The sequence below is a fragment of the Scardinius erythrophthalmus genome, assembly GCF_964197995.2.
Source record: "Scardinius erythrophthalmus genome assembly, chromosome: 21".
Taxonomy (NCBI): Eukaryota; Metazoa; Chordata; class Actinopteri; order Cypriniformes; family Leuciscidae; genus Scardinius; species Scardinius erythrophthalmus.
Genome location: NC_138241.1, coordinates 30,947,754 through 30,963,786, shown reverse-complemented (window position 1 = coordinate 30,963,786; position 16,033 = coordinate 30,947,754). Strand labels below are relative to the sequence as shown.

At 40.0% G+C, this 16,033-nt stretch overlaps 1 protein-coding gene across 8 annotated transcripts; it reads left to right on the top strand.

The window, feature by feature from the left end:
* The first annotated feature begins 351 nt into the window (after positions 1 to 351).
* On the top strand, positions 352 to 8,355 carry macroh2a2 (macroH2A.2 histone). 8 transcript variants are annotated; one of them, XM_081351671.1, is made up of 11 exons: positions 352 to 535; positions 1,640 to 1,698; positions 2,948 to 2,982; positions 3,095 to 3,276; positions 4,198 to 4,304; positions 4,584 to 4,772; positions 4,849 to 4,956; positions 5,406 to 5,505; positions 6,200 to 6,289; positions 7,296 to 7,470; positions 7,676 to 8,355. In XM_081351671.1, exons 4-11 carry the CDS (start codon positions 3,105 to 3,107, stop codon positions 7,839 to 7,841), a joined length of 1,107 nt encoding a protein of 368 aa, XP_081207797.1. In that variant the 5' UTR covers positions 352 to 535; positions 1,640 to 1,698; positions 2,948 to 2,982; positions 3,095 to 3,104; the 3' UTR covers positions 7,842 to 8,355. The 8 variants fall into 8 exon arrangements, with proteins under 8 accessions (XP_081207797.1, XP_081207796.1, XP_081207798.1 ...); XM_081351672.1 differs by lacking the exon at positions 352 to 535 and adding an exon at positions 560 to 767; XM_081351673.1 differs by lacking the exon at positions 352 to 535 and adding an exon at positions 608 to 784.
* The last annotated feature ends 7,678 nt before the right edge of the window (positions 8,356 to 16,033 follow it).

The window sequence follows — 16,033 nt, the reverse complement described above, 5'->3', positions numbered from 1 at the left end:
AGTTCATCAGGCGTCAGGAGAGAGTCTATTCATGTGAAAACGAATGAAGATCACCACTCACTCGAGTAGGGACCAGGTGAAGAGACAGATTTTTTTTTACAGTAAGCATCAATCACCCAGACACCTGCAGCTGTCTGTGACGAATTATTTTTGCATGCTGCTCTCAACTACCTCTTAGATGAGAAATTATGACTTGATAATGCATTATATCCACAATAATGTCCCTTATTTGACTATATATATGCATTTTGCATGGATTGCATTGGGTGCGTTACTGTATTTGATATCTTGAATGTAATGTTTTTTTTTTTATAAATGAGAGGCAGCAGCAGTAGCCTAAAGCCTGCCTCCATCGACAGTCGGTGGTACTGGCTGCTGTAGTTTTTCGCGGTCTCTTTCCGTCTCAATTTTTTTAAGGAACAGCAGAGAGGCTCAGCACACAAGGAAAGGGAGTAGGAATACCAGGAACTCCTTATTTGCGCTTGTCAGAGGACAGATATATTTCGTACATGACGCATTTGTAGAGAACAAACAGGTAAATATTGGCACGATGTATTGTGTTGATAAGCGCGCGATGCGATGCATGCGAATGCAGCTCGAGCTCACTGGACACGACGCGCGCGCGACAATACGACATATAAAAACGAAGCTGAACGCAGCTCGCTTGCAGATGCGATGATAATAACAACGCTTCAGTCGCGTCGCGTCGAAACGCATCACTCGCTTGCGATGTAGATTAGGTGTTTAATCTACATAAATGCAACGAGGTAAAAACAAAATGGGGGTGAGTTAATGTGGGAGGAGCAGGGTTAAAAACCAAGAATATGTATTTGTCCACGATCTAATGTGGTTTGAAAACAAACATGTCCGGATTTGCATGTGCATTTGATAGAAAAACAGTGAAGCGAAGGCGAGGCCTTTGATAATACGCTTTGAATCGCGGATTCGGCGACGGCCTCGCGATCACGTACCGCATCCCGGATGAATATAATGGTGTTAACGTGCTGTTGCTGGCAGGAGGCGGGTCTTTCATTACATATGTTTGTGGCGAAACTTTTCATAGCGGGGAGGAATCGCGCTCAATGTTTATAAATCTTCGCTGTTTATCTTAAAACATGCGCTGCGCCTTTAATTTGGGATGGCAGTGCGGGGTCGCTGCAGGCTGTGCCGAGAGAAGAGCCCTTGTCTGTCGACGCGGTAACGTTCACAGTCTGCCATTCACAGACCCCGGGTCACATTTAATAAAAAAAAAAAAAAAAGGTGTAATTTTCGCGCTTTATTATAGATAGATAGATAGATACTTACCAAATAAATATGACATGAAATATTGATTAGTCTTGAAAATCTGCCTAGCAGCAAGACAAACAGCAATGGTAAAAATTGAATTATTAATATTATTATTATTAATCAGGAATCCAAGTTGCAGTGTATATGGTGTAGTTAGCTAAACAATTAATAGGGCTGCACAATATTGAAGAATAATGCGATATGCGATAGCCTAACCCATTAACTAATGCAATATTCGATTTGCTCTATGATAAGGCTTTAAAAAAGTGTGTAAAATAAACTTAAATTATATTTAAAATTATCTAACCTACATACTTTTCACTTCTTTTTTTTTTTTTTTTTTTTTTGTCAGAAGAAAGCATCCCTACAACTTCTGGAAGTGAACAGCAGTGTTTTACTGTAGCATAAGTAGTAAGTGTCATTTTAACATCAGTGTAAACCAGGGGGTTTAGATTTCAGGCTGGCCTGCATTAGGTTTAACTACAGAAACTGAATAATCAAATGTAAATATAAAACACTGTATGAATTAAATATACACTGATTCTTATTAAAGCTACAGAAGTTATTCAGTCAAGAGCAGCGAGTGATTTTCTCTGTCTTTTGTTCATGACCCCAGTTTTTGCAAGCCGCTGCGATTTGCATATTGCATGTACATTTGTGATATTTCGATATATTGCGCATCCCTAATAATTAACTAATGTAACTTCTTTATTTAATTTAAGCAATGTATGTAATAAGTATTTGTATTTCTTACCTGTTTTCTGCTGTTTTTAACTGTTGGCTTGTGTCCTTTTAGCCTTTCAAGATTTTATGCTTACAATAATAATAATAAAGTGTTGCACAAAGTATACTTCATTTTTTTAACATGCATAATAAGGTACCTATACAGATGTGAATTTCATCATCAGCATAGTACGTTTTCTAAAGCCCAAAGAGTACATTTGGGTCTATGTACAGTGCGCGTGATCATCAACATAATATGTGTTCTGTACACATGCAGTCATATTTTTCTAACCGTGCATACTCACGTTTAGCTTACAAATAAACCTTGAATGCTTTTGCTCCAATTCATTTGTTCACAAGGTGGCCACACAGTCCGGGACGTTGTTTCAAAGACGAAAAACAAACAGATGAGACGAAAATAACGAACTAATATAGATGCAACATCTATAGAAGTGCGTGTTTAAACATGTACAAAGACTGGAGAGAAACAGTGCAGACACTGAACAAGAATGAAACTTTCCACTGTGCATTCGACAATAACCTGTGCTTGTGTACGCAATTCAATTAAATACACTTTGAAAGGCAATGCGTTCGGCGGTAGGCATACACTATATGTTTGCGTCAAAACTTGTTGTTACCAATTACCCTTTTACTAAAGTCCCACCTTAATTTCCAACTAAACTTTGAGACTTTGAATTTTCTTCGGATATCGCAATGATCAGGATATGATGTCACCCTAAGGCTTCAGGTGAAAGAAACTCAAGCTGTAACTTTTTAATGTGTGTTTGTATTAGCTTTATTCTTGTTCTAGTTTAGTCATTAACATGGAAAAGAGAGTGTCTGTGATCATTATCTGTTGAAGCAGACGGAGACTGTTGAAGTTCAGTCACATTCGGGATGTTAACGAATGAATCATTTTGTCTTGATTTATCTGTAGGTACTCCATCCAGTGGCACTGTGAGTCAAGAGGAGGTGGGTCTGCTCTGTCACTCACATGATTGATGTTTTGATTACATGTTGCTGAATGGATTGTTTACTTGATCAAAAATGATTATTGAAGCAATGTTTTCATTTTTCACCACAGCAAAGGCAGGATGTCAGCCAGAGGAGGAAAGAAAAAGATCACCAAGCTGTCTCGGTCTGCCCGAGCAGGAGTCATTTTTCCTGTCGGGAGGATGATGCGTTACTTGCGCACAGGAACCCATAAGTATCGCATTGGCATGGGCGCCCCCGTCTACATGGCAGCTGTCATTGAGTACTTAGCAGGTGGGAATCAAGAAAGCAAGCAGATGCTTTTCTTTCCACCAAAAATGTGTATATATTCTATTTTCATTGTGATTCATGTAATTACACTGGCCGTCAAAATATTGAAATATGTTTGAATAATGTTTTTAAAAAGTCTTTATTAAAGGAGAACTTGGTAGCTTTTTTAACTTAATAAAACTGTCTAGAAATCATTTGGATGGTTAAACAACCTGTTCTGGTGATATTGGTGACTTTCCCCGCTCCCCCCAGCGTTCCCAGGCGGAAAACCAACCTTGCAACTTGTTCACTACCGTCCCGGCAAGATAGAAATTGGAAGTCTCGTGAGAAGCGAAAGCGAAAGCGAGAACGAGAACGAGCGCGAAACACAAATTGCTTTACGGCAATTCGACATAAACACACACGCATGTATGATGTATTACCAGATTACCCACCTCGGTAGACATAACTCCACACGATACAGTTGGCTTGCTCCGATCAAAACAAACGCACATGAGCAGCGGTAGAGAGGGGGAGGAGGCCGCCGCAAGTGAGTTTTTTACGACTGTGTTGTGAAATATACGCCCCACCACAGCTGTAGGGGGAGCTCGTGGGGAAAACATGCGACAACAAAAGGGAAAATCAGTGAAGAAGTGACTAGAGTTCGCTAGAGTTGCCGAGTTCTCCTTTAAGAACCATAAGGGACTTTATTTTTCATGTATAAAGAAATCTCTTATGTTCACCAAGGCTGTAACTGTTTTCTATTGTAATGCATTTTAAAATGTAATGTTATTCCTGTGATGGTAAAGCTGAATTTACGGCATCATTCCTCCAGTCTTCAGTGTCACATGATCTTTCAGAAATCATTCTAACATGCTGATTTGCTGCTTAATTATTGGTGCTCAATTATTAAAAATGGTTCTTATTGCTCTGATGTTTTTGTAGCTGAGATTTTGGAGTTGGCTGGAAATGCAGCAAGAGACAACAAGAAGGGGAGAATCACTCCACGACACATCAAGCTGGCCGTGGCCAATGACGAAGAACTCAACCAGGTAATGAGTTACATGTTAAAATAGACTGAGGGTGGTTAGGGTTAATATTTAGCACAGTCTTGTCCAAAAACAACTCACAGTACACTGTTTTGCTGTAGTCTATGGCGGTAGAGCATTAAAAGCAATGAATTTGCCACCTTTGTTTCAATAGCCCACTTCTATCCTATGTTGGCTAATTAACCGTATACAGCGAAGCAAAATGTTTAAGAGCAGAATTTTTTATAATTAATAATAATAATAATAATAGCAATGCCATTGTTTTGATGTATTATTGAATAGTTGCTCAGAGGGGTGACTATATCAAATGGTGGAGTTCTGCCTCGCATCCATCCTGAGCTGCTCTCCAAGAAGAGAGGCGGCAAGGTGAAGGTGGAGACTCAGGTGACCGTTCCGGAGAAGAGGGCGAACAGGAAACCCATCAAGAAACCTAGCAAAAAGAGCAAAGGAAAACCAGGCCGCAAACCCAAAGTAAGTGCAGGACTTGCATACGTTGCTTTGGTACCATGTTTGACTCTGAGAATACAACAAATGTTTCTTTTTGCAGAAAAGCACAGAGAATGACAAAGAAGCAGATGCCAACACAACAGTGGAAGACGGACCAGGAGAGGGATTTACTATTCTCTCTGCGAAAAGCTTGTTCCTTGGGCAAAAGGTGAAAATAGCTTTGCTTATCACACATTATCAAGAATGACATTTTAAGTTGTTTGAACACTTATAGAGCACATTATAAACTTTGTATACCTTTGAATGCAAGGTACATTTAGGAATATAACTACATATAATTAGCATATATAACTTTTCATTTTTCATGGCCAATATAAAGATATTATATGTGATGTCATGCTATCTAAAGATAGTAAATATTTACAAAAAATTATTAGAAATTAATAATTTCAAAATCACTTAAATCGAACTAACTCCACCACCAATCTTAACGGCCAAAGAAAAGGCACCTTAAAATCATCACAATATTTTTGATTAATTTTATATTGGCAGTAAAATCATGCATTGTGAATACATTTCTGCAGAAATTAATGGTAGCAAAGCTAATACCCTGGCGATTTATGGCATAAGGAGTTAACTCTGTTTTTTTTTTATCAGCTGTCCCTTACAGAGAGTGAAATCAGCAAAATCGGAACGATCAAAGTGGAGGGAATCATCAATCCCACAAACGCAGAGATTGATCTGAAAGAGGGAATCGGTCAGTACTCTGCAAGATTATTTATATTAGCTATGTTTCCATTCAAAGTTGCGAAATTAACCATTTCTAATCCCATGTGTTCAAGACAACAAAATCGTCACTTCCTGGGAAATTGGTGCAATTGGTTGCTGCAATTGGCTCTATTTTCCTACATCATAAATAACTTGCGTCTCAGAGCGCGCTGACGAAATGCAGTGAACGCCGTAATGTGATCTTGCCTGATGTTTGGGAATGCAATCATGTGAGATGCTTCTTTGAGGGAATTAAACCAAATCATTCTGATGACAGACTTTGGCTCAGGCATTTCAGAATGATCAAACCAACATTTGAGATGCTGTGCGATGCGATTGGTCCGCTGGTTAGTCCAGTTATCCAATCACATTCTCTATTGAGGCAAAGTCACGTGAGCTATTTTGTTGCACATCAAGGGATTTATTAAGTAAATGTGTTTCTATTGTAGTTTATGTGCATATGTTTTTAGTGGATAAAAAAAATTAACCACCTCAACTGAGCGCATACGTTTTTTTTTTGTTTATCTTGGCGTTTCCGTTCAGTGTTTTTTAATGCGATATCCCAAAATGTGCATAAAAATGAGTGGATGGAAGCAGAGCTATTGTTGTTAGCTAATACAAAATTATCAGAGAGACCTATTTTTGAAGTGTGTCAAAAGCTATTAAGTTTTCCTTTGATACAGGTAACGCTCTGGAGAAAGCAGGAGGAAAAGATTTCTTAGAGACCGTCAAGGAGCTGAGAAAAAGCCAGGGTCCTTTGGAGGTTGCATCAGGTTAAAACACACACACACACACACACACACACACACATACACAGCTTGACACAAGCAGACAGAAAGCAGACTCAAATTAGTGTGTGCTCTAGAAATGTTCAAAGGGGCAGGAAATGACCTTGTTAAATATTTTAATACAGAAAAAAGTACAGCTGTCATGAAAAACCTGGAAATATCAGGAATAATACAATGATCATTTACAGGCCTGGAAAAGTCATGGAAATGAGCAGAATCTAAAAAAGTCAGTACTGAATGAGCAGTTCTGTAGTACTGAAATATTGAATCGGCTAGATAGGCTTGTAAGTGCTTGTGTAAAGTAAAACTTGTTAACGAGTCAGCGTACAACATTGGATTGTGTGTTGGGGGTCTTTTTGAAGTACTAGCCTAATAAGTATCATACAAAGATGAAAAAATCAGCCCAAACTGTTTTTGGTCAAAGTGTTTAAAGGGGTCATGAACTGGCTTTTTAATTTTTTTTTTATGTTGTTGTCTAAGGTCAACTTATGGCGTTCGCTTGGTTTTTACATTCAAAAACATCAAAATTAATAAGTAATTTATTTTCTACCCTGGTTTTTATGGGCGTGCCGCATTGAAGACTTGGAAGTAAATGCCCACTGCTATGATTGGATAACAGTTTTGCATAATATAATGAGTTTCATGTAATGCGTGAATGGGTGGGTGGGGCTAAAGAGGCCGTGTTGAGGCGGCGTTTGATACCCTTTGACGTCATAGATCCCCACTTTGAAAAACCTGTAGTTCGCTGTGCCTGGTGTCAATAAAAGCTTTTATTGGACTAACAAGGAAGTTTTCAGTTCTGAAACTTACAGGATATTCTTATAGTATGATGACCTCTTATATGTCAAAAGAAAATTTGATTTCTCAGTTCATCACCCCTTTAAAAGTAAAATTAGAAAGAGAAGAAATCCACTGTAGGTTATTAAAGTAGAAAAAAAGTTTCTGTGTTGTTGTTGTGACTGGAGTATTTCTTATTCCCTCTGCTTTGCAGTGGCTGTGGGTCAAGCCAATGGGATGGCAGCACGTTTCATCATCCATTGTCACGTCCCTCAGTGGGGTTCAGAGAAGTGCGAAGATCAGCTCGAGAAAACGGTGAAGAACTGTTTGTCTGCTGCCGAGGAGAAAAAGCTCAAATCGGTGGCCTTCCCTTCACTACCCGCTGGACGGTGAGCATCAGAATCATGGGGCTTAAAATGACCTAAACTTCACTTTTCAAAATCAATCGCGTCTACAAGCCATTGAAGATAGTTGCGACTGCGAGTACGCACAGACTTACAGATCAGTAGTTAACTGAGTTTCGATGCGGTTATGACCAGAAATAGTTCCCAGAAAATTTAAATCATCTCACTTTTTTCATTTTTGTTCCCGCAGAAATGGTTTCCCAAAGCAGACAGCAGCCCAGCTAATACTGAAGGCCATTTCAAACCATTTTGTCTCAGCAACCACTTCCTCTCTGAAGAACATTTACTTTGTTCTGTTTGACAGCGAGAGCATTGGGATATACCTGCAGGAGATGGCCAAGATGGACACCAAGTGATGTTCGGTCGTGGGTTTGATTTCTTTGAAAGAGTAACAGCCTCGATGCAGCTCTGTTTTAGCTTTGCTTTGACTGGTTTTGTCGGCCTCGACATTGAGGGAAGGTAAAATGAGTTGAACATGAGCTTTAGCAGAGAGTGCATCCAGGCTAGTAAGAGCGTTCTAAGTGGAGTGTAGTGCAGCTTGGTGAAAGATGTTGTAGGTATATGTTTTTGACAGCAGATTATTCGAAGGTGTTTAAACAAGGATATTTGTGAGTGATGTACTGTACACATTTATGTTTCACTGTTCTCCTTTTAAAGAAAATACATTCATTTAGACTAGATCAACTTAATCTTCATTGTTTGCCATTTTTATCCTTAGACTGAACTTGTTTTTACATTCCATGTTCAGAGTTGAACTTTTGAGCGTTGTTTTTGGCTAGATATCAAGTGTGGTTTCTGACAGTTTTGGTTTATCAAAAAAAAAAAAAAAGTGTTTCTTGTTCAGCTTTGAAATAAAAAAAATGTTTTACACCACAGGATGAGCTTCCATTTATATACAACTAAATGCAATAGTTTGCTCAAAACATTTAATCAGACACAACAAGTGTTGGGGGTAGTAACACATTACAAGTAACGTAATCAGATTACTTTTTTCCAAAGTAACTTGTAAAGTAACGCATTACTTTTAAATTTACAACAAAATATCTGAGTTACTTTTCCCCAAAATAATCCCGTTACCTTGTTTTTCCATTTATTGACTGACAGCTCTCCTGTCCCCATGTTGAGAGACATCGTAAGTGCAGAGGCATTGTGTGCGCTGTGTAAACATGATTGGTACTGTAGTTGTAGACTACATGTAAGCATTTCCTTAAATTTACAAACAGTGAAATACAAACTTAGAATATGATAAAAACCTGCAATGATTAAATATGTTGAATAACACAAATGTACTTTATGTATTTAAACTCACTTCAGTTCAACCTGATGCACTTTTGGTGTGAAAGGGCCTTTAAAAAAAAAAAAAGAGAGAGAAAGCCCAGCCAAGGTAAGGAAAAGTAACTCAAAAGTAACGCAACACATTACTTTCCATTAAAGGTAACTAAGTTACACAATTAGTTACTTTTTGAGGGAGTTATGCAATATCGTAACACATTATTTTCAAAAGTAACTTTCCCCAACACTGATCACAACCTTCCAAATCCAAACCCATAATTTCTTTCTTCAATGAAAAGATAAACAGAACATCCAAGCAGCAGTTTTGCACAGAACTAATATGGATGGTGATTTATACAATCAAAATCATAGGAATAGAATGAAGCAAATTACGAATTGCTGAAAAAAAAAAAACCTTCCCTTTACTGGAACTCTCAAATCTCATTTTCTCAAATGTCTCTCATAAGATCAGATGCACCAGGTGTGACAGTCAACGCCAAACACAATTAGTTCTCGCAAATCATGTGACATGGACTACTTTTGGAGAAAAAAAAAATGTTTCTTTCTTTTTTCTTTATAGGAGTTTGAACCATAGACTGTAAAAAAATATGGACGTAGTGTCCGTGACGTCAGCCGCAGGTTTCTGAAGAGCATTTTTGAAGCCTAAAGTGGGCGGAGCCGGCCGTCGCCATCTTGGCCTTGCGTCACTCCCGGATAACAGAAAATGGCAGTAGCACCTCAATGCAGTACATGAGATCCGGGGGGCGGAGTTGGATCCAGATATAAGGGGTGGAGATTGGTAGGTTTAGGGGTGGGTTTAGGGATTAAGGGGTGGAGATAGGTAGGTTTAGGGATCAGGGGGTGGAGACGGGTAGGTTTAGGTATATGTAAGGTGGGAGGAGTTGGATTTTATCCGACTCCTCCCCGTGGATTTCATATTCCGCAGTAGAGGGTGACACGGGAGTGGATTTTCAAACCTCTCCCGTCCCACTCCCACAAAAAAAAATCCTGTCCCGTCCCAATCCCACGAAAAAACATCCAATCCCATCCCAATCCCAGAAGAATGACTCCTATTCCCTCCCACTCCCGTGTTGTTGTTTTTTGACCGGAATCTGTCAGTTACAGTAAAAAAAACATACAGTACAGATAACAGCATAGCACAGTTTATGTTACTTTATTGAATTGAAAGCCAGTTTAAACAATGCACATTAAACACATTAAATGTCCTGTAAATCATCCATGCAAACACACACACAGGCACACACGTATTATTTCAATTCAATTATTGTGATTTGATTTATTATTGACTCATTTGGATAAATATTAGGTAGGCTACACAAGATAGGCGTTATTTTTTCTCAAGAAAAAAACAACAACTCACCTAATGCTGTAAACATGCAGAGAGCCCTATCAGCTGGTAGTAGGCTATTATTTAAGGTTAAAAATAACTCAAATTAAATATAATGCGTTTTTTTATTATTATTATAATAACAACTTTATTTAATGATATAAGTAATAATATAATAAATATGTAATATAGAACACATATTTAGCAAAATACTCTCTATAGCTATTTTTTTTTTTCTTGCCAACTATTTATAAGTGAAAGATAGACTGTACCGAGTCTTTCCGGAAAAAACCGAGCGGCTGGGGGCGGGCCGTGTGGGCGATGTGCTAAAGCTGTGCTAACGCGCCGAGCTAGTAAAGTTAACAACACACAGAGACATTTGTTCAACAGTTTTACTCACCGCCTGCGGTTCCAACGCACGACTGCGGACCTTTATCCTTGTGACTGCTCGATCCTTAAGCATTAGACGATCTGCAAATCCATCGATCTGGGCTTTGTTTATAAAACAATCATCGTCGAAATGCAGGGAAACAGTCTTGCTCAACTCGTTTTTGCCCCGGAAAAACAAACTGCATCCACTATTCCCTTAACGCTGGGTTCTTTGGGAATCTGTGCAGGGTTGTCTTGCCCTGGCAACCAAAAACCCACTTCTTTGGTGACACTGACTTCCCTAAAGCCGAGCAGAGCGCTAAGATGAGGTACTGCTTTCGCTCTCTTGCTCTGGTGTACGAGTGCGCGCGCGCCCGCGATCTTACCGGAGAAGTGCCCTTAGGACCCGTATAAGGAAATTCCGTTACATCTGACGTCACACATGCCTCGAAAAAAACTTTCCGAAACGTGTGACAAACCGGAAGGACAGTTTTTGGCACAGAAATACTCCTTCAAACGTACAATTTAATTTTTGAAACTTTGTCCATGTTTAGCATGGGAATCCAACTCTTTAACAGTGTAAAAAACTCAGTATGCATGAAATAGCATTTCACCCCCCCTTTAAATGGCTTTCCTGAGGTAAATGAGACATAATTCTTCTCCAGCTATGTTATTGACCTCTTCACGCTGATGAAAAACACTTATTGATCGATATTATGTATGAGGAATATACATTTCGGTAAGTTGTACTGTATCTTTCAACAGTGTTCATTCGTGTTTATTTACTTTTAGCTAACTTAGTAGAGATGATCGTGTCACGTGCGCTAGGGATCTGTCACGTAACACTTACAAGCGCCAAAACGGTATTTATTGTTTGAATTTCGTAATAAAATTGACAGAATCTGAGAGCTGAGATTTTTTTATATCATAAAGTAACCTGCTCTGTCTAGTCTGTCGGTCTCCGTGTCCTCTTTGCGTCGCGATTTTTCTGTGCGTGAGAAAATGGATGTGTGTCACTGTCGTGAGAGCGTGTGAAATGCGTGTGTCCAGAGACAATTTATATAAGGACTTTGGTGTGTCTCACGGTGAATGCGTGAGAGTTGGCAGCTGTGTCTTATATTATTGCTGGTTGGCATTGTATACTAACTTGGTGCATATATTACAGCCACCAACTGGTACGGGTGTGTGGAGCACGTCATTCACTTTACCAGCCACACCAAAGCAAACAGGAGAGCATAAAGAGACAGGGCAGATAGAATTTAGTTCAAAATTTAAAGGGTAACCTAAGCCCGTCTACGGAAAGCCTGTTCACTCCAACGCCCTATTAAAGGGTTAGTTCACCCAAAAATGAAAATTCTGTCAGTAATTACTCACCCTCATGTTGTTCCAACTGCGTAAGACCTTCGTTCATCTTCGGAACACAAATTAAGATATTTTTGATGGAATCTGAGCCATGTCTCACTCCTCCATAGGCTGCTATGTGACCGAAACTTGCTGGCCCAGAAAAGTTATTAAAGAGATCGTTAATATAGTCCAAGTGACTCCAGTAGCTCAATCTTAAGTATATCAATCGACGAGAATACTTTTTGTGCGCAAAAACAAACAAAAATAACGACTTTATTCCACTATTCATTTCCTTCTCTCTGGACCTCTAGTTGGTTCGCGTAGTGTTTTTGCGCAGCGCGTCTGTGTTACACGTCACCACGTAGGCTCACTATTGGCCGACGCCGGTCATGTGTGTGATGCGTGATGACGTGCAACACAGACGCGCAGCGCAAAAACACTACGAGGCCCAGAGAGAAGGAAATGAAAAGTGGAATAAAGTCGTTAGTTCAACATAAGCTACTATCAATGAAGTGGAGTCTATGTTTTTTAATCAGTTTTAATTTGATAAACATTACACAATATATAACATCGCAACGACATGAAAAGAGTGTTTACTGTTATAAAAAACTGATTTGAGAGCTTTAGAGGAACTAAAGGTGTTCGAATAAACACGAAACACACGTGATCGTTGTCATGCGGTGAATCCGGCCAATTGTAGAACAGCTGTGTCATCATCAGCCCTCGTGCAGCCGCTCTTGAGAAGCTGCGCTGGCTGAGTTCTCCGGCTACTCTCGAATCGCTCTCGCGGTACTTAGATGGCATACGTCACAGTCACGTGGTGTCGGCGCTGTATCAAGTCGGACAAAATTTCTAACCGGCATGCACTGCTTTAAGTCAGCCGCCGATCGGTCTGCGCAGAGCTGCATGAAGTCGAACAAGCCTTTTTTAAAGGGTAACTAAACCCCTGATCAGAGCTTGACTCCACCCACTGGCAATATTTGAAAAATGCTGGAAAAGTTGGCAGAGCCCAGTGGAGAGGGGGCGTGCACCTGAGACGTATCTCTCTGCAGGCAAGGGCGTGGTTAGCTGGTACCCTCTGACATCAGAGTGTACCACAACTTCCAATAGGAAAATTCAACTGCAGTAGCCACTGTTCAACCTGAAGAGGGCAGCACTCAGACGTTTTTACACCATATTTAGTAAAATTAAAATACTTTAAACACAAATGTCAAAAACAATACTTGAATCAATGAACAGCACTATTAAAGCTCCAATCTTACAGATCATTAACTAAAAAAAGTTGTTTTAGGGTTTAGTTACCCTTTAAAGCAAATAAGTGACTCTAAAAAATCTAACACCAAGCAATGTGTAATTTCTTTGCATCCCCTTTCGAAAACAACATTCAAATTACTAGACAAAAAATTATATCCTAAGAAAAGTGGATTTGAGCGGTATAGCTCCATAGACCTCCATTCATTCTGCACTCGTCCTGTGAGCGCCCTCATATGGAACAAGAGTGGAACTGCAACCGGAAGTTTATTGAGTGGCTTATTAGACATTCTCTGGGGTAACTAAACCCCTGGTCAGAGCCTGACTCCACCCACTGGCAATATTTGAAAAATGCTAGAAAAGTGGGCAGACCGCAGCGGAGATAGAGGGGACGAACCGTGAGTGGGGGGCGTGCACCTGAGACCTGCTGTCAGACTCTCTAAAATGGAGTTTGCTCACAGGGTCGCAAGACGACGTAAATATGCATCTGATGAGTTTTATCGAGTTGATGTCAATAGCGCGCGCTCTCTATAGGCATATTCATATTTTGCCGCTATGTGAAAAAATCCAGCAAAATGCGCCGACGCGTTTGTCGACCCCAGAGGATTAACTTTAGCCTAACCATAAATTGTGATTAAAATATATATATGATCACTCACATCAAGACGCCGCTGCGGTGGTGGAGTCCATGCAGGATCGAGGAGCAGCGTTTGGCACTGCGTCGCTGTTCAGCGCGAGCTGTGTGGAGAAGCCCATTTCCACCTCTATTGCGTTGGAAAAGCAATTCCGCGTAAAATGCAGGTTTTACACTCACGGTCTTCCAGGCCAAGTGCATGCAAACACTGGCGCCTAATTTCCAAGTCTGCTGGAAAGCTATGCAGTCCAGCAGTTCTGTTGCACCCAGCAACACTACACCATAGACTGTACTACACCTAGCGCTACCACTGTACTAAATACAGATAAATCTACGCTAGCTCATCCAAGGGCGTTGTAGATCGTACCAAGGGAGGGCGTGGTGAGCTGGAACCTGCCTACGTCACGCAGTACCGCAACATCCAATAGGAAAATTCGACTGCAGTAGCCACCGTTCAACCTGAAGAGGGCAGCACTCAGACGTTTTTACGCCATATATTGTAGAATTAAAACACTTTATACCCAAATGTCAAAAAAGTTACTCGAATCAATGAACAGCAGCACTAATAAAGCCCCATTCTTACAGATCACAGGGGTTAAAGTGAAAAAAAATCCTGAGCCTGAAAATTTTTTGGGAGGGGGGGGTGGGGGGGTTAAGCGGTGCGGTGCCTTGGGCTTCATTGGCACCATTTATTTTCAAGCATGTTAATGGCATATTTTTATGAATAAAGACCAGTATCACTGATATAGCTACTTATGTCTCTGTCCAAAATTTGAAACATTTATTAGGCTTAAAAAAATATAACAACTTTTAATTTAAGTAAACTTAAAACAATCATCACTTAAACCCACAATAAATGTAATATTTACCTGTACCTTACCTGTCTAACCAATGTGAATTATATAGAAATTGAATACGTTTATAAAACAGTTCGCACTGCGTAAATTATAAATGAAAAATAGATTAATCCTTAAGTGTTGAGCAGTTAGTAATTTTCTCTGTTCCCATTGTTCTTTGGTTAACTTTACTAACAGAGAGAATTGCTGTCACTTTAACACCCGCCGCTGCTGACAGGATCTCACGCATTCTCTACTCTTTACGAACTATTTAAGATTGTATTTAACTCATTTTACTGTTCTTGTGTAGATACTCGACAAAACTGACATTTTGACATAGCCTAAATGTGTGTGTTATGGTTCGTACAAGCGCGAAAGGGAACTCGATGGCGCGCTGTCGACTGCGAATGCGATACTGGCGCGCGTCTTTCTGTGTGTGTGTGTGTGTGTGTGTGTGTGTGTGTGTGTCAGGAGGACATTCATTCACTGACAGCGCGTTCTCTTTTGTCTTCTCGCGCATTGATAGTTTAAAACATTTGCGTGAAGGAGAGCATGATCATATAACCCAAAAGATGACAGAAAGAACGGACGCTGCGATAAATATTTTAATACGTTAAAGCTGGACAAAGATTAATCGCATGCGTTTACTTTGACAACACTAACGTTAGGCTACTTGTCATACATTGCTGACAGAAAAAGCTGCGGTTTAAAGTGGACTCGTTTTCATGGTAGGCCTACACAGAATGTGTTTTTTTTTTTGTAAGCTACACAGAATATTTAATTAAATATTCAAATGAAATATTTAGCCAAGTCTGAAGTTACCAAGGAGCAGCATATGTTAACGTTAGCTCAGATATCAACAGGTGTAGACAGAAAAGATGATTATCCTGACCTGAGCTAATTTACTGAACCAACTCACACCTCTCCTTTCTTTCTTTTCATCCATGATGACATTAAAGTCACGTTGTTTCTGGAGTTTCATCGTTGTCTGTGCTGCAACCGCTAAGTTACTCGCTCATTAGAACATTCAGTGAGCTATTTTACACAGGCTCGGTCCTGCTCTTCCGTGGCAATGACGGCGTGCGGTTAAACATCATAACAAACGAATTTGAGTGGGGGTGGGGAGGACAACGGGATTTTGGAAAGTGTCCCCATAGGAAATTACGCCCGTGCAGGACATCATCCAAAGCTTCATGAACTAGCGCTCCTTTCCCCCACAACGTTAACGTGACGTATAAATCTCAATCACACTGTGTTGCCAGGCCCCGCCCTGCTCTGCTTCTGATAGGCTTGTAACGTTAGTAGAGCTGCGTTTCTTTCATATGATTGGTAGGTGAAATCAATTGACTCGAAAATATTAAACCGCATGCAAGATTCAAATTTTTTTTTTTTTCTTCCTCACGGCCGCACGCCGGAGATCCGGCACGGTGCCGGAATACTTTAAAGGTCCCATGACATGCTATTTTTTGTAGGCTTTAATATAGGCCTTAGTGG

Bases quoted from the DNA above. Each gene is read 5' to 3' on its own strand.
- macroh2a2 (XM_081351670.1), top strand. From the start codon at position 3,105: ATGTCAGCCAGAGGAGGAAAGAAAAAGATCACCAAGCTGTCTCGGTCT. The intron at 4,773-4,848 runs GTAAGTGCAGGA...TTCTTTTTGCAG, and splicing joins AACCAGGCCGCAAACCCAAA to AAAAGCACAGAGAATGACAA. The intron at 6,290-7,295 runs GTTAAAACACAC...TCTGCTTTGCAG, and splicing joins TCCTTTGGAGGTTGCATCAG to TGGCTGTGGGTCAAGCCAAT.